General features: G+C 36.0%; 1 protein-coding gene across 3 annotated transcripts in view; it reads left to right on the forward strand.

Annotated features, from left to right (window-relative positions):
* IQCB1 (IQ motif containing B1) overlaps positions 1–25,472 on the forward strand; it is a 55,033-nt gene that overhangs the window by 4,768 nt on the left and 24,793 nt on the right. For all 3 annotated transcript variants that reach the window (XM_054575225.1, XM_054575228.1, XM_054575226.1), the window contains exons 4-7: positions 201–363; positions 2,090–2,219; positions 5,646–5,739; positions 12,801–12,900. In XM_054575225.1, coding sequence (XP_054431200.1) covers positions 201–363; positions 2,090–2,219; positions 5,646–5,739; positions 12,801–12,900 — 487 coding nt within the window. The remainder of the gene's footprint in view (positions 1–200; positions 364–2,089; positions 2,220–5,645; positions 5,740–12,800; positions 12,901–25,472) is intronic.

Raw genomic sequence — 25,472 nt, forward strand, 5'->3', positions numbered from 1 at the left:
GCTAACGTGGGTTAAGTAATAAAACAGTTCCCTCATGGGTACAATTTTAGCATTTGTTTATAGTTTAAGAGAAATCTTAACATTGTGATAAAGCAGTGATTTTTTTTCTTTTTAATGTATTTTTAGTTATTCAACATATAAAAATACAGATCTTGGATTTATTAAATAAAAGTAAGTATATCTTGTTTTTTTTTCCTCAGAAATAATAAACAACAGTCCTTTAGGAAGCTCAGAGTTGAAGAAAATCAAGCAAGATATATACTGTTATGACCTCATTCGATACTGCCTCTTGGTGCTCAGTCAAGATTGTTCTCGAGTCCAGGGTGGTTGGGCTACAATTTCCCAGCTTACACAGATATTAAGGTAAAATTAAGCATTAAGTCAGCTTGTTCTTGAGGGATATATTGGTAGAATTTTTTTTTTTTTTTTTTTATTCATTTGCCTAACAAGCATTGGCAGTCTACTATGGTAGATTATGGTTGCACTTTTCCTTCATACTATGTTGTTGTTTATAACTATATATTTGTGAATATTTCACTATCTAAAATTTTGCTCCATAAGCTCTGTGAAGATGGTGATAATATCTTTTGCTCACCATTGAATTCTAAGTGCCAGTAGACTCTTTATTAACTAAGGAATATAGGAAGAAATGAATAAGACATTGGCTCTATACTGGAACAATTTACAATAGAGATGGTATCACTGTCACATGAATTTATCATACAAGGCAGAATGAAATAGGTGCTGAAATGAAAGGCATAAACAAAATGGTATAGGAAAACATATACAGAACTAATTTCACTTTGTAGTGATTTAGCTATCTCAGCTGTATATTTCATTCAGTAACCCAAATCCTATCAATAAAATGTATAAGCAGCATTTGCTAATCCACTGCCATGCAAGAAATTAAGATAAAAGAGATAAAAATCTTTTAATTTTTTAAAGGAGTCAATAATACAAACCTGGTGTTCTCAGTGTCTAAGCCACTGTCTAATTAAATAACAAACTGCCCATTACTAAGTGGATCTTGGTTCTTGGAACTGCTTACTCCAAATCTGTTACTAGATGAAAGCCAGATTCAAAATATACTGTTAGGAAAAAAAACACTGAACAATGTATGTAATATTCTTTTTATACTTTGTTTTTCAAGATTAGTTTAAGTAAATACAGTGTTATATCTTTGTTTTGATTAGATATGTAAGCTCATGAAAATATTGGTTTATTTGGGCTCTCTTGAGTGGAATCCAATGTTTGTGAATATACAAAAAACATAATTTCATTTATTAATGTTCTCAGTCAAAATAGATAGTCTTAAATAATTAACTTTAGGAACCAAACAGAAAAACTGATACATATGAGCTGTCCATTAACTTCAGGAATTGATGTGCAAAAATGAAAACAAAACATGGTACATTGAGCATTAGCCGGTTAAGTTTTTAGCATATTCAGTATGTAGTCACTGTTGCTCATCCATATCTGCACATTTTGTAGAAAAGCCTCAGATAACCGTACTATTCATTAGAGTACATATAGAGACCATTCTTGGGTTTCCTCTTACAATGTAAGGAATATGCAGTACTTTATTTTGCATATGTTAGGAAAAGTAGGTCTATTAGAAAGAATTGGTATAAAATTAGAATGTTTGATTTTCTGATCTGTCCTTTGTAGACTAATCTCACCTGGGTGTTTTTCAGCTATTTGATGTCTAAAATGTATCAGTTATCACAAATGACATGCATGAATTAGACTCTTTAGTTATCCTATTGTTTTTAGAGCATGTGTAGCTCATTCGCTGAAAACTTGCCTCATTGCTCTTTAGTGTGAGTCAAGTGTATTTCGTTTGCTCAAGTGTTGACAAATAGGTTTTTATGACATGAGTCCTGGCTCTGAGTATAGGCAAAGCCCGCATGACTTTTACTTTTCTAGAAAGTTCTTATATGATTTTCCAGCAAAAGTTCTCTATTGGCTTGACAACCAAAGGAAGATACTAAAAATTCTCATCAAGGCACAGTGTCTCTAGAAGTTTTAGCATTCAGTTGACATTTATAACTAACACAACCTGAGTCACAAACTTATGCTCTTATTTCAGCCATTGCTGTGTGGGCTTAGAGCCAGGAGAAGATGCAGAGGAATTTTACAATGAATTACTTCCATCAGCTGCAGAAAATTTTCTGATTTTGGGGAGGCAATTGCAAACATGTTTCATCAATGCAGCTAAGGTATATGTGTTTATTTAGTGTTTTGTATATTATAGCCAAAACAGTTTAATTCTTGAGAAGATGTTCACGTTATTTTTCAGATATACGGTATTTAGCTGAAAGTACAATTGAAGTAGTCAGTTCAAACATTTTTAAGGTTACAGCCAAAAATAATTCTACATTTAAAATTTTTAAAGGGCTGGCAGAAGCATACTGTGCGACTTTTCAAAGGATCTGCCTTACTACTCAACTTTGAGCAGCACTTGTAGACATTTATTTCCATAGCATTTTCCTAAAACAAACCTTTTACTTAAAATTTTTAATTGAATTTATTGGGGTGACATTGGTTAATAAAATAATATAGGTTTTAGGTGTATAGTTCTATAATAAATCATTTTTCTATTGTGTGTTTAGTACCCAAAGTCAAATCTCCTTCCATCCCCAATTATCCCCCTTTACACTCCTCTACCTCCCCCTCCTTCCCTCTTGTAATCACCACACTGTTGTCTGTATCCTTTCTATTTAAATTAGCAGTAGAGGAAGGTGTTGTTTTCTAGGTCCAAGGCTTTTCACAGTAACTCCAATGTTGAAGCAGAATAAAAGTGAACTTTCTATTTGATCTTTCAAATCTTCTCTAGTCAGAATATTTCAACCCTAACAGGAGGTTATTTCAACCCAACAAGTGTATATGTACTTTTTATTTCTGACCCATGGGATTAACAATTTAGGATTAAGAATTAATTTTAATTAATTTAGAAATATATTGCTTAATTTCCAGGTATTTGAGGATTTTCTTGACATTTTATTGTTACTCTTATTTAATTCTATCATAGTCAGATAACATTCACTATACAAGTAAATCCTTTGAAATGTTTTCAGACTTGTTTTATGCGCCTCCCTATGTATTTATCTTGGCAAATATTCCATTACAAGCAGTCTGCACAGTGCTTCCTAACCAAAACTCACACATGTCATAGCTATGTAAAGGTTTTGATATGCATGGAAAAAATAAAAAATTTTATAAGAATAAAATCTGCCATGTGAAGCAAAAATAAATAAAATAAAGGTTTTGATATGCACGTTTCATTTAGCATGGTATCATGCAAAAGCAAACACTTCCTATATACTGGAATGTGAATTCTGTAGTTTGTGTAATGTTTCATGAATGTCAATTAGATAAGTTTGGTTATAGAATGTATAAGAAATCATAGGTCTATAAGGCTGAAAGTCTTTTATGTTGGAATTGTTCTTGGCTGGCTATATATACATTTGGGCCTACTGCTACTTTAAGATTGAGCAGATTCACAACTTTTGTGAATTATGAAGAGAAATAACTAACTCGTTATGAGATACTGAATTTTATTTGAGGTGCTTTTAGAAAGTAAGGAATAGATGTAGTCTTTCACTTGAAAACTCCCAGGCTAGTAAAGTGGATGAGATTTTAGATATTTCTTGTAGAAAACCTAAGGACAAATATATTATTAATTTAAAAAAGCCAAGAAATGGAAAAGTTGTATGACTGAAAATGAATGAGACTTTGAACAATATGAAGAATGTAGTGGTTTGAGCTTAAGAGACATTGTTGGCAGACAATTTAACTTGGTGATAGAGTATATGTTTTCTATGTAATAGGTCAAAATTCCACTTACAGAATCTCCACTGGCATTTTTGAGGGATGCTAGCACTAAATCATATTTGCATATTTGCTAGATTTAATTTAATTCATGTCAGTTGAAATGGCATGAACTATGGAAATTTTGTTGGACTTGCTTTCTTTTTCTGGCTAGGCCACAGACTGTTTTGATCACTTGATTTCACTGTATTTCAGTTTCTCCCTTGTAAAATGATTTTTATCTCGTGAATGGTTTAGACCATTATGATGAAAGCTTTATGTCTTCTTCAAAGCACTTTAATATTCACCCTTTAAGGGCAATAATAATTATTCTTTTCATTTGTATAGTCCTGTAATACCTTACATTATACTTTCATATTTTGTATTACGGTATTTGTACAGAGATAAAAAATCCTAAATACTTATCAGCTAAAGGCCTTACAGATGTTAATTAAAAATATACAAACCTACAAAATCACTTGAGTTCAAATTGAGAACAGTGTGATGGATGATGTTTTGCCAGAACTAAATTGCTGGTGTTGGATTTAACGAACCTGCTATTTGCTTATTTTATGCTTAAAAAAAACAAAAACAAAAAACCCTAACAGATGTCAACACTTAGCTTTTCAATGCACTCTATAAGCACATTTATAGATTTCAGAATAATTGTCTCAGGTGGTCCTATTTTAATGGTAAGCAAAGGAAGATGTGTGTAAAACTTATTTCAATACTAAAGTATTCAATTTTTTTAAAATAAAAAAATACATGATAATATATGAGAGAAAAATTGTTTAGTACCTACATCAAAGGGAGTGAATCAGCTATGGAAAAAGAGGACCACTTCATTACAAGGCAAATTAAAAAGGAGTATAAAAAATCAAGAAAACTGTATTTATTAGGTGTTTTCCAATCAGATTTTTTTTTAATTAGCTAGCATATAAGTAGATCACAAGGCAGGACATACACAGGACATTCTGGCCTAAAATAATACATAATATACATTATATGCGTAAAAATATATAAGAATATGTAATACATATAATATATAAAAATAGTAAAACACCAATGGGAGAATTTTGAAGAAATTTAAGGATAAATTGTGTAAACCAGTCTCAGAAAACATAAGTTTCCAGGTAGCATTATCTAATGGGTTTTAAGGAGAGTAGGAAGTCAGTGAGCCCAGCACTATCCTTTGAGGTTGACAACAGTGAGGATTACTTGCTGTGTGTTTTGGTAAAACTGACAAAGGCAGTTTATTAGACTAAAGAAATTCTTGATCTAATGTGACATTTCTTTCTTTTTTATATACTGTAAGTCAGCATATGTCTATTTAAGTATCTATTTAATCCTGTTCTGCAAAAATAGGAAGTAAGTACTTTATTATGAAGAAACAATCATAGCAATCATAATGTTTTTGCTGTTGTCATTATTACTTTAGTGCTGCAGTACAAACATTCAGGACATGAAAAAGAGTAATGGCTTTTATACAACTTTCTCTAAAGTTGTGTGGCCAGTAAATGACAGAATTGCGTATGCATGGTATATTTAAAAAACTCCACAGGTGATTCTCATGCATAGCTAGTGCTGTTTTTATACTGTCATTGTGTTATTTGACCTCTGGGTAACAACCATTTCCAGTAAGTAGAATAGGTATTACTATCCTGTAAGCAGAAGGTTTATTAAGAAAGTAAATGCTTAAAGATTACAAACCTTGTAAATAGTTGGTAGATCTAGAAAATAGGTCCTCTAAGTACTCAGAAGACATGATCTGTCTCTTTTTTTTTAATTAATGCAATTACAGAAAAGTCAATTGGTATTTTTTTGTATGTATTAAGGGTGAAGAAAAAGATGAATTACTACACTTTTTCCAAATAGTGACTGATTCTCTCTTCTGGCTAGTGGGAGGCCATGTCAAACTTATCCAAAATGGTAAGACAAAAAATATTTAATTTAACTGATTAAAGTTATCTACAAACGTTTGATCTTTTTATCCTAAAGATAAATACATAACCTCATTAACTATATACATAACCATACTTAAGTGAACCCATGTTGAAACAACTCCACATACAAGAAAATAAGAACCCGTTTGGACATTCCAGCTTTAAATAACCAACATTGACAATGTGAATATTGTATTAAGGGGAAAATTGCTAAAATATTCCTTTTTCCTTAGCTTTTTCACTTAGCAAATCCAAGATAAGAATTAATGATAATTTTAATAATGTAGTCTAGGGAAGAATTTTTTTTAAGTTTTAAAGATTACGGTTGTATTTAAGACTTAGTGTGAGAGAAATCCCTATGTACAGAGTAGATATAATTTAACTCTTAGACTATTCATGTAAGAGTAAGTTTTTATATAATAACATTTTAATTTGATAGTTATAGGATATTTCTCACATTTACATTGAGAAATAGAAGTATGTTTGTATTATATTTACGTTTTCCTAAGGCTGAAAAAGTAATCCTTAATGATAAATATAGCAATATTTTTATCTTGAAAGATTTAATCTAAGATGAACAGAACTATATAAGAACAATATAAGAACATTGATGTCTTTTAGAAATTAAAATTTGAACTGTATTTGAGTTTTTAATTTTACTTTTTATTTTAGAATTATTCACACATAATTTGAAGAGTCAAATAGATCTATAAAGATTATTAAACAAAAAACACAATCTCTGGTCTTCTTGCTTCACTCCATGTCCCATTTTCCCTAGCCAACTATTGATACTTTCAGTTAGTATAAGTAACACTCTTAATAGTTATATTCCTACAGAACTAAGGAATATGCCTAGATGCTTCCTTTTTGAAAAACAAATATGCATTATCTATTCATTATCAATTCTCACTCTGTGGTCCATGTCCATGGGTCATTTATACATGTTCTTTGTCTAGTCCCTTCTTTCCACCATTGTCTTCCTTTCCCATCCCCTCTGGTCACCTTCAGTCTGCTCCATGTTTCCATGCCCATGGTTTATTTTGTTCGTTAGTTTATTTTCTTGAATAGATTCCACTTATAGGTGAGATCATATGGTATTTGTCTTTCACCAATGGGCTTATTTCACTTAGCATAATACTCTCCAGTTCCATCCATGTTAGAAAAGGTAGGAGTTCCTTCTTTCTTTTTTTTTTTAATGCAGATTGATTTTATTTATTTTTTAAATGTCATGGTCCATTATAAAATATTAAAAAATTTAAATCCATTATAAAGTCTCAGCAGCTAACACATGACAACAGCACAGAAATAATCAAGTAGATCAATGAAATAAAATGAGCAATCTAGAAACAAATGTGTATATCTGTTTAACAATGTTATGTATGATTCAATTCATATTTCATATCTGGGGAAAATAAGGCTTGTCCAACAAATAAGATGCATGAACCACGATTATTTGAAATAAAACAAACACAGAGCCCTATTTCATACATTGTACAAAAAGTATTCAGGTGAGTTAAAAATCAATTTGTAAAATCTAAGGAGTTTTAGGAGAAAATACTAAGTAATATTTTTCTTGCCCTGAGGTAAAATATTCAAACCCAGAAGCGATAAAGTAAAAAAATGACAATACAACTATATTAAACATTTAAGATTATATAGTAATATACATAAAAAAAAGTTAAAGGACAAAAGTTAAGGGAATAGGAAAGTATTTGCAACACATCTTAAAAAGGGTTCATTGTTTTTCTTCAGGGAAAATATTCTACAAATATTTAATACAAAAAAGGGGATAAAGAATACCAAAAAGTCATTTAAAGCTTTTTTAAAATAATAGAAATAGGCAAGAAATATAGAAAAACAGGTTTAGTTTCAACAAATAATAAAGTAACACTTAAAATAACACATTGTTGTCACAATTAGATTAATAAGTATTAAAAATATTGGTAATATCAAGTACTGGTGACTGGAAGGAACTGGATATTCATAAACTCTTTTTCTTTATCTTCTTAAAGCAGTCTCTTTAGCACATTTCGCAGTTCTGGTTTGGTGGAGGTGTATTCTTTCAGCCTTCTTTTGTCTGGGAAATTCCATATTTTGCCTTCCATTTTAATTGAGAACCTTGCTGGGTAGGACAGTCTTGGTTGCAGGCCTTTGCTTTCCACTACTTGAAATACTTCACGCCATTTCTTTGTGGCTTGTAGTGTTTCTGTTGAGAAGTCAGCTGCTAGCCCGCTTGGGACTCCCTTGTATGTTACTAGCTGTTTCTCCCTTGCTTGCTTTAGGATTCTCTGTTTGTCTTTGTTATTTGCCACTTTAATGATGATGTGTCTGGGAATGGGCCTCATAGGGTTCCTCTTGAAAGGGACCCTCTGTGCTTCCTGGGCTTGTGTGACTTATTCTTTCCTCCAATTAGGGAAGTTTTCCATCATTACTTTTTCAAACAGGTTCTCTGTCCCTTGCTCCTCCTCTTCTTCTGGTATCCCTATTATGCAGATATTATTACGTTTCAGGTTGTCCTGCATTTCCCTTAATGCCTCTTCATTCTTTTTGAGTCATTTCTTTTTCTTGTTCTTTCTGGGAGCTTTTTCTACCTTATCCTCCAGCTCTCTGATTCGATCCTCTGCTTCATCCAGCTTGATTTTGATTCCTTCTCCTGTGTTCTTCAATTCAGAAATTGTATTCTTTATTTTCTCTTGCCCCTTATTGATAGTTTCTGTGTCCTTTTTCATGCTGATATAGTTTGCAGTAAGTTCCTCATAGTTTCCTTGTAGTTTTTGGTAATTCTCTCTGAGCTCACTGAGCTCATTGAGCTTCTTTAGAACCATTGTTTTGAACTCAACATCTGATAGTTGACTTGCCGCTATTTCTTTCAGTTCTCTTTGTGGGGATTCCATTCCACAAGTACTTTGTGGGGACTGGTGGTGGTTCCTTTGTCTTCCCATTATTTGTGAGACTCCTTTTTTGCTTCTGCTTCTTAAATTGATCTGTCTTGATTTCCTGACTTTGTGGTGTGAACTCCTATAGTAGAAGACCTCTGTTTTTTCTTTCTGAATCTGCCTCTGATGATGTCAGATGTTGACTCCATCTGACCTTAGGCAGTGTGTTGTAGACTTCCAGGAATCTACTGTCTGTGGCTGTCTCCTTCAGCTGTTAATCTATCCACTCTGCCCTCAGCAGGCCAGCTTAGACACCACTGGGCAGGGCTAAGTCCCTCTGGGGACGGGGTTATTGGGTCCTGTCACACTGCTGCCGCTCAGGGGAGTGGTCTGCCTGAGCAAGATGGCTGCTGCCATATGGGGCAGGAGTCAGCACAGGGGTCCTGCCAGTTACTCTCTCCCCAAAGCCACCATCTCCAGTCTTTCTTCATGAGTCCTAGACCACTCTGCGCCCGCTTTAGCCAAGGATCTATTATCTGTGGCTACCACTGTGTTCAACAGTTAGACTTTAGCACTACTAGGCCAGGGCCGAGTCCCTCCTGGGGGCAGGGCTATTGTGTCAGCTCACGCTGTTGCCACTCAGGGGAGTAGTCTGCCTTGACAAGATGGGTGCTGCTGTATCGGGGACAAGTCAGCACTGGGATCCCCCCGGGCTCCTCTCTCCATTGTCTTCCCAAAGCCTCCTTCCCCCAGTATCTCCTCAGGCATCTCTAGCCCACTCTGCCTCCGCCTTTGCTGGACACAAGAATATGTGACTGCAGATATGACTATGTGTTGGCTCTTTACACGGCTTTTTGCATCTCCAGTTGCCTCTCCGGCAGAGAGCAGTTCTGCCATGTTTTGCAGCTGGCTGTTATCTGAGTACTGCTTGGGCTCTGGTGCTGTAGGCGGAGATCTCCACTTATAGTTTAGACCCCGCTCTTCTCAGGGGGATCCAGCTGGCCATTTCAATATCCTTCCGGTGCTGCCGCCCATTTGTGCCCTGCGAGCCTTCTTGAGTCTGTACTGCACTCCTGACCAGTTAGTTTGTGCTAAAGGTGTTTCTTCTGTCTCTCTCCTCTCTCGCTATTATTCAGTTGTTTGTTCCAAATGATTTCTCCACAATTTAGTTGTAATTCCAGGTGGGTCCTGGGAGGAGGTCAGTGTGACTTCCACTCACTCCTCCGCCATCTTTATTCTCTCCAATGTTATTCTTATAACGCCTCCAAGTTAACGAACTGCTTTACCAAAAATACAATATAATGTGCTTTGACTCACAATGGTGGGATGTGAAAGACCTCATAGAAACAGAGACAGCAAGAGAGAGAGTACTCTTGAGAGAGAGTATATAAAACATAGGCCAATTCCTGTTTTAAAATATTCCTTTTTAAAATAATAACTATAACAAAATGACAATATACCTCAGGTCTGTAGATTTAAAATATAAATAAAATAGGTATTAAAACTAAATTGAGCAATTGTGAAGTTCATATGCAAAAAATAAGTGGGTACAAAATGGGAGTCATCAATAACCTTTCTGCTCTAAAAGGAATCAGCTGCTTGGAGAAATGGATCACTATAGGTATATAGTAGAAAGTATGCAAGGTGAAGGAAGCATTCAAAGTCCATTAGAATTCTTTGAAAAGGACTCAGGAGCCAAAATAAAGATGGTCCTACTAGTCAAAAATTGGAAATTTAAACAATAATCAGGATAATAACTAGTGGATTGAAACACATCAAATATAATGGGACTGTTTTTAAAAATTACCATTAGAGTCTGCTAGAGAATCAATTCATTTTGGTAAATGGAGACGCCAGCACTTATCTATCCTTTTCTAGATGGGGTAACCAGTGACGCAGGTTTGGCCAATGAACCAAGATCATTGTTGAAGTTGAATGACTGGTACATACAAGGCCATTAAACTGTTTTCTCAGCTCTCATGTATATTTGAAACTTTCATTATGAAAACTTGAATTAAATAAATACACAAAAGTATTAGTTTTTGTTTGGGGGAATAAATAGTTATCAGACTACACTTGAAAAACAAAGTAGGGTCTTCAAAAATAAGTTGCATAATAATACATTATAAGATAAACAGTATAAGAATAAAATGGAATGACTAATAAATTATTTTGGCATAATATTTTCCAATATAGAAAAAAGATTAACTATTTTACACAGTGTACCAGGTCTGTCCAGAAGGTATCCGGCCATGTAATATGAAAAATAGAGACATTTATTGAAGATAGAAGATACAAGAAACATTATACATAGGACAATGATGCCTCAGTCCCCTCAGAGTAGGCACCTTGGGATCTCACACAGTTTTCCTAGTTGCCATCAGCTGCCCCGCTGTATTTTCCTGAATCTTAGTGATGGTCTGAAATTTCTTCCTTTTCAAAGGTGGTTTTAGTTTTAGGAAGTCAGAAGTTGCAGAGCACCAAGCCTGGGCTGTAGGGGGACTGAGTCACCTGGATGATATGATGTTTTTCCAAAAACCTCTGCATGAGATGTGATGCATTTTTAGATGTGTTGTGATGAACCTGCCAATCTACCAGTTGCTCATAGCTGTGGCCCTCAGAATCATCTGAATAGTTTCCTAGGAGGAATGTTCAAGGTTAATGCAAATTTTGATGGAGATTCGTTGCTCTGCTCAGTAGTTTTGAATGCAATGGCCACACAGTACACATGCCAACTCAGTGGCATCCACCACCCCACTGACTGTTACAGCAAAGTTGTTACTCATGCATATGCATTCTAGTCCACTCTCCTTGGCTGCCAGGTTACATCAGTGTTCTAACTGTACTTGTTATAATAGCAATGGCTGGACTTTTTCTGGACAGACCTTGTCTACAACATGATTTCAGTGAATTCAAAGTTAATTAAAGAGTTAATGAAACATCTTTAAGTAGGGGAAAATGGAATGGTATACTTATCCTAGCTACTTAGAAGAATTTTTTTTTTTAATATTGAAGTACTAGAAAATAAGCCACAGAAATATTTAATTGTAGTAGAATTGTTTTTTGAAGTTGTGAAACATTTTAAAAATGATATGTAGTGAAATATTGAAATATATGACTATGTAAATAGACGTGAAGAGCACTAGTCAATGTATGAAAGAGATCAAATATCTTCCCTCTGGCGATAAAAAGAGGAAAGGAGTTAGTTGTTTCGTAAAAACTAGGGGAGTGTTCTCATAGTTTCCTCACCATATAACTGATTCTACTTTAATTAAAATTCTGATTAGTTAGTGGAGAAGGAAATAGTAACTGAGATTTACTGGGAACATACCCTGTTGTAGGACATTCTACAGTAGTCTGTGAGACAACTGTTGTTTCTAGTGAAGAAATGAATATTCCCAGAGGTTAAACAACTTGGCAGTAAGCATTCAGTGTTAAGTCTTCATAACTTTTGGCTGCTTAGCCTAAAAATTATTAACCAATAAAAACAAAAGTTTTGTAGTTAATGAATTTGTTTTTTAAAACAATGTTAGCAAACTTGATACATTTTATAACAATTAAATTTCTAAGGATGTAATTATACTCATCTGTACCATTTTCATAGTCTCTTCACAAAAAATTTGATTTTATTCACTGCAATTCACTTCTAGAGGAAGAGATTCAAATTTCGGATACGTTATACTTTATTTAAAGGCACATAAAAGATTGTTAGCTTGGTATTTGTGGATACTCTCTGACTATTTATAACTGTTCATAAAAATGGAATGACTGCCCTGGCCACTGTTGCTCCATTTGTTGGAGCATTATCCCATAAACTGAGGGGTCACAGGTTTGATTCATGGTCAGGGCTCGTGGTTGGGTTGCGGGGTTTGGTCCCTGGTTGGGGCGTTCGAGGGAGGTGGCCAATGATGTTTCCCTCTTATATCAGTGTTTCTCTTCCTCTCTCTAAAATCAGTGGGTGTGTCCTTGGGTAAGGATTTTTAAAAATGGAATTACGTATTTATGGTTATTGAAACTGCCTACCTCAAAAATGTTCTTTATTAGTAAGCACACAGGCAGGAAGTTTAGCAGAAATAGTCATACTTTGATTTGGTTTTGAAAGGACAAGTAAATCCCAATTGTATCATTGTAGAATCTTTGTTTTAATTTTTCTTTTTCTCTCTTACTTTAGTACTACAAAGTGATCATTTCTTGCACTTACTGCAAACTGATAATGTGCAAATAGGATCTACAGTCATGACTATGGTACAGAACATACTACACATCAACAGGTGACTTGGTTTTACAAAATATTCATAATTTTTATTTTTGATTAGAAGCATTACCAATTTATTCCAGTTTTGCTGAAATCAACTGTATATGGATTGTACATGACATTTATTACCATTGTACTTATTTACATTTTAGAAAAGTGAATATAAAATACCTTAAAACACTAAAAATTTATTATTGAATTGCTATCTTATTTGAGAGCTTAAGATTTTACTCCAAATCTCACATTAGTGAAAAAAAATTACTGTCATTTCTAAAGAAAAATTTTAGGATCACAATAAAAAAAGCTTAATATTGTGCCAGGTGCTAAAAAGGGCATAAAAGAAGCAGTAAGTAATATCCCCCAGTTAAAATGGAATTCACAGCATACACAGTTGAAATAATATTTCAGTTCAATATGGATTTATTAAGCATCTACTATGTGCCCAGTGTACGTCTGTTGTTAGGCTTACAAAACTTATTAAGACATAAAACTTGTCTTCAAATAGCTTATAGTATAATGGAAGAAACCAACACATGAACACAATTATATTATAGTGTAACTTATGATGGTAAAGGTGTGCACAAGTGTTTGATTAGAGGACATTCTAACCTAAACTCGGGGGATGCTTGCTGAAGAAGGTAACACCTGAGATGAAACTTTAAGAATGAGAAATTAGCTAACAAGGAAGAAGAGAAAACAGTATATCTAGTCAGAGGTAATAACCATAAGCAAATGCATGGAGATAGACAAAAACATACTGATGGTGAAGAGTAGGTACAGTTCATTATCGCTGGCATTTAAAATCTAGTATGTTGAGGTGGCTAGCAGGTTCTGTAGAGGCTTAAATCATGAAGAGTTTATATGCTGTGTTAAGGAAACTTAGTCTTATTCGATAGGAAATGGCGACCATTGAAAGATTTTTAAAGTGGATAAAAGTGGTCAGATTACATTTCATTTATGTCACTCTGATCATTGTGGAGGAAAGGTTTATGGGGGATTAAACTCTAGACAAATCAAACAATTAGAGGAAGAAACCATAGTAATCCACTACAAGTAATAAAATTTTGGCCTTGGGCACTGCTGCCAGGGGAATGGATTTTAAAAACTAATGAATAAAATCATCAGGACTTCACTTCCACTTGGGATCAGGATGGAATAATAGAGTGGATTTATCCTCCCACCTAAAAAATAACAAAACAAACACGAGGAAAAACACTAAAAAATAGTTTTCAAGAAACTGGACTTCAGTCAATGAAAGGAAGTGAGCCCTGAGAAAAAGGAATGAACAAAGTGATGCAGGGGAGGGGTATCCCAGCCAGGCTGAATTGAAGAGATAAAGCTGAGAGTCTGGGGAAAACAAAATGTCTAGAGTTCGTAAGATAGAGTATCATAGAAGAGAGAGCCACATAGAGAGGGAGCCCTAGACATCTTCTGAGAGTTCTCTTCAAGTACTCTAAGTAGAGTACTGATCAGCATAGGTGTTCCAGAAAACTACCCAATATAAGGGAAAACCACCCAAAAGGATTAAAAGGAGCAGTATCAGAAGGTCATATAGAGCCAAGAATATTACCTGATTCCAACAGCCAAACTGGAAAATCTCATGAATAATGGAACAGTGTGTAGAGCACTCAGGAAGGTTTCACCTCAGTAGTGGGAGATAATTATCACTAGACTGAGCACTATTCTGGACCATCCAAGCAAAATAAAAGCAGGACCCAAAAGGAGCAAATTATTTTCAAGTAATTTAATTGCATCTTGTTCAATTTGCCCTTTTCTTAAAATCTTTATTGTAAAGTATGCAAGGGCAGGAAATTTAGCAGAAATGGTAATGCTTTGATTTCACTTCAAACGGATGAGAGAGTCCCACTTGTGCCATCATAGAATCTTTGCTTTAATCTTTTTTCTCTTTGTAAGGTGATCATTTCTTGCAGTCACTGCAAAATGATCATGTTCAGATAGAATCTACAATTATAATTATGTTATAAAACAGTACAAATCAGCAGGTGACTTGGTTTTACAAAGTACTACTGTTTTTTTTGTCAGAATTGTTACCAATTTTGCTAAGTCATTAGTTGCATATGATTTTTAAATGGCTCTTGAAAATCTCTAACCAAAAGAAAGCTTTAAAATATTTTTAGGAATACAAAAATAGCACCCAACGAGATGAAATTCATACAAGTACCAGGCGTTCAAACAAGTGGGAAAACAGAATCCATAATGAGAAGAATCAGTTGATCGAGACTGATATATATGAACAGGCAAGGACATTAGGATAGTTGTTATAGCTTTATTCCAATTTTTCAAGATGTTTAATAGAGACATATATAAGACCCAAACTGAGATGAAAATACACTGGATTGGATTAATAGCAGATTAACACTGAAGAAGATTAGTGAATTTGAAGACATAGCAATAGAAACTATCCAAAATGAAATGGAGAAAAGTAATAAAAAAATAGAAGGGAGGGAGGGAACACCATTGATCTGTAGTACTATTTCAAAGAACTTTATATGATATAATCAGAGTATCTAAAAGAGTTAGTAGAGTCAGAAGAAAATATTCAGAGAAATAGTTGATGAAAATTTCCTAAATTTGATGAAAACCATAATCTTGCATTTGAGAAGCTCATGAAACTCCAAGGACAAATAAATGTGAAGAAAATTCTGCACCAAGGCATGTTGTAACCAGAGTGTTTAAACCGTGATAAAGAGAAAATATTAAAAGCAACCAGAGGGGTGAAAAAGGTATCATGTACAGAACAATGAAGATAGGGAGTTACAGCAACTTTTTTTAATCAGAAACAATGACAGAAAAAGATAGTTGAGCAACATTTTTATTTCTTTTTTTAAATGTTTAAAGTATAGTTAACATTCAGTATTATTTCAAGTGTACAACACTGATTGGACATTTATATACTTTACAGTATAATCACCATGATCAGGTAACCATCTGTTAGTGTGCAAAGTTATTGTATGTTACTGACATATTCCCTGTACTGCACACTATATCCCTGTGGCTTATTTTATAACTGGATATTTGTAGAGCAACATTTTTAAAATACTGAAGAAAACACTGTCAAGCTAAAATTTTATACTCAGCAAAACTATGTTTTTAAAAAAGACAAAATATTTTTTCAGAAGTCAGCAGTATACCTATACTTAAATGTTTAAGGAAGTGCTTCAGTCAGAAGAAAGGTAATTTACACACACAAAAGATATCAGAAATGATAATTATAGGTAACTGGTTAAGATTATTTTTCTTATATTATGATAATATGTAATAACATTTGCTCATACAAAAATAGTAATGTAATACATTTGGGGTTTTATAACATGTATTAGTAAAGTGTATTACAATAGTAGCATAAAAGCTGGGAGGAGAGAAATAGAAGCATACAGTTTGCTATATGCTTAAAAGTAAAAGGATGAATAAAGATATACCATGCTAACACTAGTCAAAAGACAGCCGGAATGCTTACATTAATATCAGAATAAGTAAGTTTCACAGTAAAGAATATTATTAGTGGTAAAGGTATTTCATAATAACAACTCAATTCATCAACAAAACATTGGCCTAATAGCAGAACTTCAAAATACACAGAACAAATTGATAGACGTGCAAGGACAAATAGACAGATCTGCAGTTAAAATGAAACATGTCGGTATACCCCTCTTGATATTTGAAAGAATAATAAGACAAAAACTTACTATGACTGCAGAAGGTTTGAACAGTATCAACTATCTTGACCTGATTGACGTTGTCAGAAACTACCAAACAACAGCAAATGCCTATTCTTTACAAATGCAAATGAACATTGACAAAGATAGGCAATTTGGGTGGCCATAAAACAAGTCCCAATAATCGTAAAAGTATTTAACTCATACAACATGTTCTCTGCCCTCAACGGAATTAAAGTGGAAATTAATACCAAGAAGATCTCTTTAAAAATCCCCAAATATTTGGGAAGTAGTAATGCAAATAACCCAAAGAGGAAATCAGAAATTAAGTTAGGAATTATTTTTAAATGAATGGAAATGACAACACAACATGTCCAAATTTGGGGGAATGTGTCTAAATTAAATCAGTACTTTATCCCAGGAATTTAGGGCTAGTATAATAGTATCAAGTCAGCGGGAAAATTTATATCACTAAATCCCTGTATTGGAAAAGTCTCAAATCATTGACCTCGGTTTCTACTTTAAGAAACTAAGAGGGAATTAATTGAACTCAAACTAAGCAGAAGAAAGAAAATGATAAAAATCAAAGAATAAATAAAATAGTAAACGAAAAGAAAATGAATGAAACCATAAGCTGGTTCTTTGAGGAGATCTATGAAATTAATAAACCTATAACAAGACTGATGGAGGGGAAAGAGAGAATGCAAACTGCCAATATCAGGAATTGGAGATAAGCTGTTAGAGTCTATAGATGCTACAAGTACAAGGGAATAATATGACCAACTTTATCTAGATGAAACAAATAAGTTATTTGAAAAACACAAACTACAAAAACTCATCAAGCAACCATAGATACCTGAATACTCCTATAGTAACTAAAAAAAAACTAAATTTGTAGCTAAAACTTTCTACAAATATAACTCCAGAACTAGACAGTTTCTTCACTGATAAACTCTACTAAGCATTTAAGGATGAAGTAATCCTAAACAAACTCTTCCAGTAAATTGCAGACGAGGAAATATTTCCCAAATCATTATATGAGGTCAGCATTACCTTGATACCAAAACTAGATCAGGACATGAGAAAGCTACTCATCACTATATTCAAGAACAAAGATGCACAAAATTATAAACAAAAATTTAGAAAGTTGAATCTAACAATATATTTAAAAGTTAATAGAACTTAAATAAGTTGGGGTTAACCCAGGAATTCAGACTAGTATAATACTCTAAAATAAATCACTATAATTCATGATAACAAAGCAAAAAGGAAAAACATTAATAGATGTAGATGAGTCATCTGATAAAATTCAACACCTATTCCTGCTTTTTAAGAAAAGAAAAACTCTGCAAAGGACCATTGCAACCCTTGGTTTCATTGATCTTTTAACTTCATTAAATTTAAATTGTTTCATTTTTTAATTATTTTTTGTTCAAATACATTTGTCATCACCTTCACGCCATCACTTTCCCCTGTCCCCCTCCCCCACCTCTCTCCCTCAATCCTTCCCCACTTTGGCTTTGTCCATGGGTTCTTTACACATGTTCTTTGACTTGACCCTTCCCTTCTCCTTCCCTGCCCCCACCTCCGTCCTTCCCTTTTGACTCTGTTGGTTTCCTTTTCCTTTCAATGTTGCTGGTTATATTTTCCTTGCTTGTTTGTTTTGTTGGTTAGCTTCCACTTATAGGTGAGATCATATGGTATTTGTCTTTCACCCCCTGGCTTATTTCGCTTGGCATAATGCTCTCTAGTTCCATCCATGCTGTTGCGAAGGGTAATAGCTCTTTCTTTCTTTCTGCTACGTAGTATTCCATTCTGTAAATGTACCATAGTTTTTTGATCCACTCATCTACTGATTGGCATTTAGGTTGCTTTCAACACTTGGCTATTGTAAATTCTGCTGCTCTGAACATTGGCATGCATAGGTTCTTTTGAATTGGTGTTTTGGAATTCTGAGGGTATAATCCCAGCAGAGGAATTGCTGGATCAAAAGACAGTTCCATTTTAACTGTTTGAGGAAATTCCAAACTGTTTTCCACAGTGTCTGCACCAGTCTGGATTCCCACCAACAGTGTACTAGGGTTCCCTTTTCTCCACAGCCTCACCAGCACCTCTTTGTTGATCTGTTTATGATGGCCATTCTGATCAGTATGAAATGGTATCTCATTGTAGTTTGAATTTGCATTTCTCTGATGACTAGTGATGCTGAGCATTCTTTGCCCATTTTTTAATAGGATTGTTTATCTTCTTGGAGTGGAGTCATGTGATTTCTTTATATATTTTGGAGATCAAACCTCTATCTGATTTATCATTGGCAAATATATTTTCCCATATGGTTGGTTCCCTTTTCATTTTGGTGATGTTTTCTTTAGCCATGCAGAAGCTTCTTATTTTGATGAGGTTCCACTTGTTTATTCTTTTCTTTATGTCCCTTGCTTTAGGGGACATATCAGTGAAAATATTGCTACATGAGATATCTGAGAATTTCCTGCCTATGTTGTCCTGTAGGACTTTTATGGTGCTGCAACTTATATTTAAGTCTTTTAATCCATCTTGAGTTTATTTTGTGTATGGTGTCAGTTGGTGATCAAATTTCAATGTTTTACATGTAGCCGTCCAGCTCTCCCAACGTCGTTTGTTGAAGAGTCTACTTTTACTCCATTTTATGCTTCTGCTCTCTTTGTCAAATATTAATTGACCATAGAGACATGGGTTTATTTCTGGGCTTTCTATTCTGTTCCACTGATCTATGTGTCTCTTCTTGGGCCAGTACCAGACCATTTTGATTACAGTGGCCTTGTAATATAGTTTGATGTCCAGTATTGTGATCCCTCCTACTTTGTTTTTCTTTCTTGAAATTCCTGTGGCTATTCGCGGTCATTTACGGTTCCATATAAATTTTTGAAATGTCTTTTTTATGTCTGTGAAATATGCCATTGTTATTTTAATAGGGATTACGTTGAATCTATAAATTGCTTTGGGTGGTATGGACATTTTGATATACTCTTCTAAGCCATGAACACGGTATATGCTTCCATTTATTTGTCTCTTCTTTAATTTCTTTCTTCAGTGTCGTATACTTTTCTGCGTACAGGTCTTTTACCTCCTTGGTTAAATTTATTCCTAGGTACTTTATTTTTCTTGTTGCTATAGCAAATGGTATTCTTTTTCTGATTTCTGCTTCTTCTATTTCATTTTTGGTGTACGAAAATGCCTTTGATTTATGCATATTAACTTTGTATCCTGTTGTTTTGCCAAATTCATTTATTTGGACGAGTAGTTTTTTGTTGGAGTCTGTAGTGTTTTCTATGTACACTATCATGTCATCTACAAACAGTGATAGTTTTACTTCCTCTTTTCCAATTTCGATGCCTCTTATTTCTTTTTCTTGTCTGATCACTGTGGCTAGGACTTCCAATACCATGTTGAATAGAAGTAGTGAAAGCGGACATCCTTGTCTTGTTCCCAATCTTAGTGGGAAAGCTTTTAGTTTTTGCCCATTGTATGTGATGTTGGCTGTAGGTTTTTCATATATAGCCTTTATTATGTTGTGGTATGCCCCCTTAATTCCCATTTTGCTGAATGTTTTTCTCATAAATGGATGCTGTACCTTATTGAATGCTTTTTCCACATCTATTGAGATGATCATGTCATTTTTGTCTTTCCTTTTCTGTTTGCGTATATTGAACCACCCTTGCATCTCTGGGATGAATCCCAATTGATCATGATGGATAATCTTTTTAATGTGTTGCTGGATGCTGTTTGCTGATATTTTCTTGAGGATTTTAGTGTCTATGTTCATCAGCAATATTGGCCTGTAGTTTTCTTTCTTTGTAGTGTCTTCATCTGGTTTTGGGATTAGGATGATGCTGGTCTCATAAAAAGAGTTCGGGAGTCTTCCCTCATCTTGAATTTTTTGAAATAGTCTTAGAAGAATAGAGGTTAGCTCTTCCTTAAATGTTTTGTAAATTCTCATGTGAAACCATCTGGTCCAAGGCTTTTGTGTGCCCGGAGGTTTTTGAGGACTGCTTCCATTTCCCCAGCTGTTTTCGGTCTGTTCAGTCTTTCTGCTTCTTCTTTATTCAGTGTTGGAAGATTATACTTTTCCAGAAATTTGTCCACTTCATCGAGGTTTTGAAACTTCTTGGTATATAATTGTTCATTGTAATTTCTTACAATCCTTTGTATTTCTGCGGTATCAGTTATTTCTCCTCTTTCATTTCTGATACTATTTATTTGGATCCTCTCTTTTTTTCCTTGATAAGTCTGCTTAAAGGCTTGTCGATTTTACTTATCTTTTCAAAGAACCAGCTCCTGGATTGTTTGATCCTTTGAATTGTTCTTTTAGTCTGTATGTCATTCAATTCTGCTCTAATCTTGATTATTTCCTTCTACGTGCTCTGGAATTTGTTTCTTGTTTCTCCAGTTCTTGAAGTTGTAGTGTTAGGTCATTTATTTGAAATGTTTCTATCTTTTTTAGGTAGGCCTGTATTGCTATGAACTTTCCTCTCAGGACTGCCTTTGCTGTGTCCCATAGGTTTTGGACTGTTGTCTGTTCATTTTCATTTGTTTCCAGAAATTTTTTGATTTCTTCTCTTATCTCATTATTGACCCATTCATTCTTTAATAGTGTGCTATTCAGTCTACATGAGTTTAAAGGTTTTGAGGTTTTTCCTTGAGGGTGGTTTTCAGTTTCAAGCCCTTGTGGTCCGAGGAAAAGTTTGGTATTATTTCAATTTTCCTGAATTCGCTGAGGCTTGCTTTGTGTCCTATCATGCGGTCTATCTTTGAAAAACTGCCATGAGCATTTGAGAAGAATGTGTATTTTGCTTCTTTGGGATGTAAGGTTCTATATATGTCAGTTAAGCCTATTTGATTCAGTGTGTCATTCAGGTGCACAATATCCGTGTTGATGTTTTGTTTCGAAGATCTGTCCATTTTTTACAGTGGGGTGTTGAAATCCCCTACTGTCAGTGTGTTTCTGTCTATATGTTTCTTGAAGTCCTCCAAGATTTTCCTTATATACTTAGGTGCCCCTATATTGGGTGCTTATAAGTTTACAATGTTTATGTCTTCTTGATAGATTCTTCCTTTAAGTATTATAAAGTGCCCCTCTGGGTCTCTCTTTATGGCCTTTGTTTTGAAATCTACTTTTTCTGATACAAGTATGGCAACCCCGGCCTTTTTCTGATGCCCATTTGCTTGGAATATTTTTTTCCATCCCTTTACTTTCAGTCTGTGTGGGTCTCTTGCTCTGACTTGGGTCTCTTCTAGGCAGCATATGTGTGGGTCATGTTTTCTTATCCATTCAGTTACCCAGTGTCTTTTGATTGGGGTATTTAGTCCATTCACATTAAGAAATATTACTGATAGAAACTTACTCATCTTTTTCTTTGTACCTGCGTTCCTCTTTGTCTCATTCTTTTCCTTCATCTGCTTAAACCAGTGCCCTTAGCATATCTTGGAGTGCTGGTTTTGTAGAGATGTATTCTTTTAGTCTTCTCTTGTCTGGGAAACTCCGTATTTCCCCTTGTATTTTAATGGAGAGCCTAGCTGGGTAGAGCAGCCTTGGCTGTAGTAGGCCCTTGCTTTTCATGGCTTGGAATATTTGTTGCCATTCCCTTCTGGCTTGTAGTGTTTCTGTTGAGAAGTCAGCTCCTAGGCATATCGGGGCCCCCTTGTATGTTACTTTCTCCTTCTCCCTTGCTGCCTTGAGGATTCTCTCTTTGTCTTTGACATTTGCCATTTTAATGATGATGTGTCTTGGAGTGGACCTCTTTGAGTCCCTCTTGAGTGGGGTCCTCTGTGCCTCCTGGATCCATGAGAACCTTTCTCTCCTCAAATTAGGGAAATTTTCCATCATTACTTTTTCAATCAGGTTCTCTGTCCCTTGCTCCTCTTCTTCTCCTTCTGTTATCTCTATTATTCGGATATTATTGCGTTTCAGGTTGTCCTGCATTTCCCTAAATGCCTCTTCATTCTTTTTGAGTCATTTTTCCATTTCTTGTTCTTTCTGGGAGCTTCTTTCTACCTTATCCTCCATCTCACTGATTCGATCCTCAGCTTCATCCAGCCTGCTTTGGATTCCTTCTACTGTGTTCTTCAATTCAGAAATGGTATTCTTCATATCCTCTTGCGTCTTCTTGATAGTTTCTATGTCCTTTTCCAGGCTGATATAGTTTGCTGTAAGATCCTGATAGTTTCTCTGCAGTTTCTCATAGTTATCTTCGAGTTGGCTGAGCTCATTGAACTTCCTTAGAACCATTGTTTTGAATTCAGTATCTGATAGTTCCCTTGCCCCTATTTCATTTAGCTCTCTCTGTGGGGAGTTCCCTTTTCCACTCATTTGGGGGGAATTTCTTTTTCTTCCCATTTTTGTGAGTCAATTAATTAATTAATTTTTGCTTCTGCTTCAATTGATCCTTCTAGATTTCCTGACTTTGTGGATTAAACTTCTATGGTAGTAGGTGGGTCTTTTTGTTTGTTTGTTTGTTTGTTTGTTTGTTTTTTCTTTCTTTACTTTTCCATCTGGGCCTGTCTCTGGTGATGTGAGTTGTTGACCCTTATGACCTTGGGTTGTTTGTTTGAGCCTTCCAGGAGTCTACTGTCTGTGTCTGACTCCTGCTTGGGCAACTCTGTCACCCCTTCGGCCAGGGATCCACTCTCTGTGGATTGCTCTGCACCCTCACGCTGGCTCCTTGAGCGCCCTCCTTGTGCACACTCCCTGGCCCGGCAGAATCCCCCACCAGCTTGGGCACGTGCACACTTGCTCCAGCCCAGGGGCGCTTATGCGCCCAACCTCGCACACTCGTCTGGCACCCGCACCCAGTGGGTGCCCCGGCACTGGTCAGTTTAGGGTCTTCTATTGTGTGCTTTCCCCACTTTTGGCTCTTTGGCGGCGTCGCCTGCCCGCGCAAAATGGAGACTACGGAAATGGGAGGAAGTCAGCTCTGGGATTCTCCGGTTAATCTTGTTTCCAGGCTCTTCCAGGGTCTCTCCGCAGCTCTCTTGTGCCTTTGGCCCAGGATTCACTATTTCTGCAGACCGCTCTGCACTCGCGGGCCTGCGCAGGTGCTGGTTTACTCCTGCCCTGGCGGATCTGTGCACTCCCTCCCAGGCCCCGTGGTCGCCAACCTGAGGGAGCCTTCGCCAGCCCCGCGGTCGCAGGTCCACTCAAGTGCTCACCAACCCTTGCCAGCCACTCAGCATGTGCGCGTGTGTGCGTGCGTGCCTGCACGCCCTGCACTGGGTGGTTTTGGGCTGTCTATTGTGTGCTTTTCAGCTTTTGGCTCTTTGGGGCATGGCCTGCCTGCGCACAATGGAGACTCCAGAAAGGAGGAGTGGGGATTCCCCGGTTCCTCCTCCCGTTCTTTCCCCAACGCCTCCGTTTCTAGTCTCTCTGGGCAGTTCTGTGACCCCTTCGGCCAGGGATCCACTATTTCTGCGGATTGCATTTAATCGCGGGCCCGTCTGGCGCTCGCGACCCGCTTCTGCCTCTTTCGGGGCCCACCCTGCCTGTGCAAAATGGAGACTATGGAATGGGGAGGGAGTCGGGACTCCCTGGTTCTTCCTCCCAGTCTTTCCCCAACGTCTCTGTCTCCGGTCTCTCTTCAGGGGTCTCTGGGCAGTTCTGTGACCCCTTTGGCCAGGGACCCTCTATTTCTTCCAGCCTATCTGCACTTAGCTGCCCAGCTCACAGGCGCACAAGCTGTGTGCAGAGCACACAAAAGGCAGGTTAATTGATTCCCTTATGCCTGAGCGAGATGGTAGCTGCAGAATGGGAGGTGAGTTATCACCGAGGCTCTGCTGGCCACCATCTCAGTTCTCTTCACAAAGTTTTCCTCACCAATCTTTTCCCAGTCACCAACCCACTCTGCTGCCACTTCTACCCAGAGATCAAGGAGGGTGGCTGCCACTGCAAATTTTTGCATTGGCCCTTTATATGTCTCTTTGCATCCCCAGCCGCCTGTCTCCTGCAGAGAGCGCCCCTGAGCTTTTTGGGGTTGCGTTTTGTCTGTCTGTTTTCCTGGTTTCAGCTGCTGTAGTCTAGGAGTCCCTGTTTATGGTTCAGATCCTGTTCTTCTCAGTGGGATCAAACTAACCATTTTAATGTCCCTCTGGTGCTGGTGCCCTTGGGCGCCCAGCCCACCTTCTCGAGCCTCCACTGCACTTCTCACCCGTTGGGATGTGTGAGAGTTGAATCCCCTGTCTGTCCACAGTTCCAAGGCTCCTCTCCCTCTATCGTTCCATTGTTCTTTCTTCTGATTTTTTTAAGACTATTTTATTTATTTCTGCTCTGACCTTTATTATTTCCTTCTACTCTGTGCTTTGTTCATTCTTATTCTAGTTCCTTTAACAGTAAAGTTAGGTTGTTTGTTTGAGATTTTTCTTGTTTCTTAAAATAGGCCTGTAATGCTATGAATTTCCCTATCAGGACTGCTTTCGTTGTGTTTCTTGTTTTAGGTTATTGTTTTCTCATTTTTATTTGTTTCAAGATGTATCTTCATTTCTTCCTGTATTTCATTTTAAACTCATTCATTGTTTAGTGACATGTTATTTAGCCTCCATGTTTTTGTGTGTTTTTCAGTTTATTTCTTGTGATTGATTTCTAATTTCATAGCATTATGGTCATAGAAGATACTTTATGTGATTTCGGTCTTCTTAAATTTATTGAGACTTGTCTCCTGACATGTGGTCTATTCTATAAATTGTTTCATGTGCACTTGAAAAAATGTATATGCTACTGCTCTGATGTGAAATACTCTGAAGATATAAATTAAATCCATTGGCTCTAGTGTCTCATTGAAGGCAGCTGTTTTCTTGTTGGCTTTCTGTTTGGAAGATCTATCTGTTGATCTCAATGTGGATTATAATCCTTTAGTATGACTGTATTACTATCAAAGATTGGCAA

This window comes from Pteronotus mesoamericanus, unplaced genomic scaffold, assembly GCF_021234165.1.
Source record: "Pteronotus mesoamericanus isolate MK-2021 breed Mesoamerican mustached bat unplaced genomic scaffold, CSHL_Meso_final contig_27, whole genome shotgun sequence".
In the NCBI taxonomy this organism is placed as follows: domain Eukaryota; kingdom Metazoa; phylum Chordata; class Mammalia; order Chiroptera; family Mormoopidae; genus Pteronotus; species Pteronotus mesoamericanus.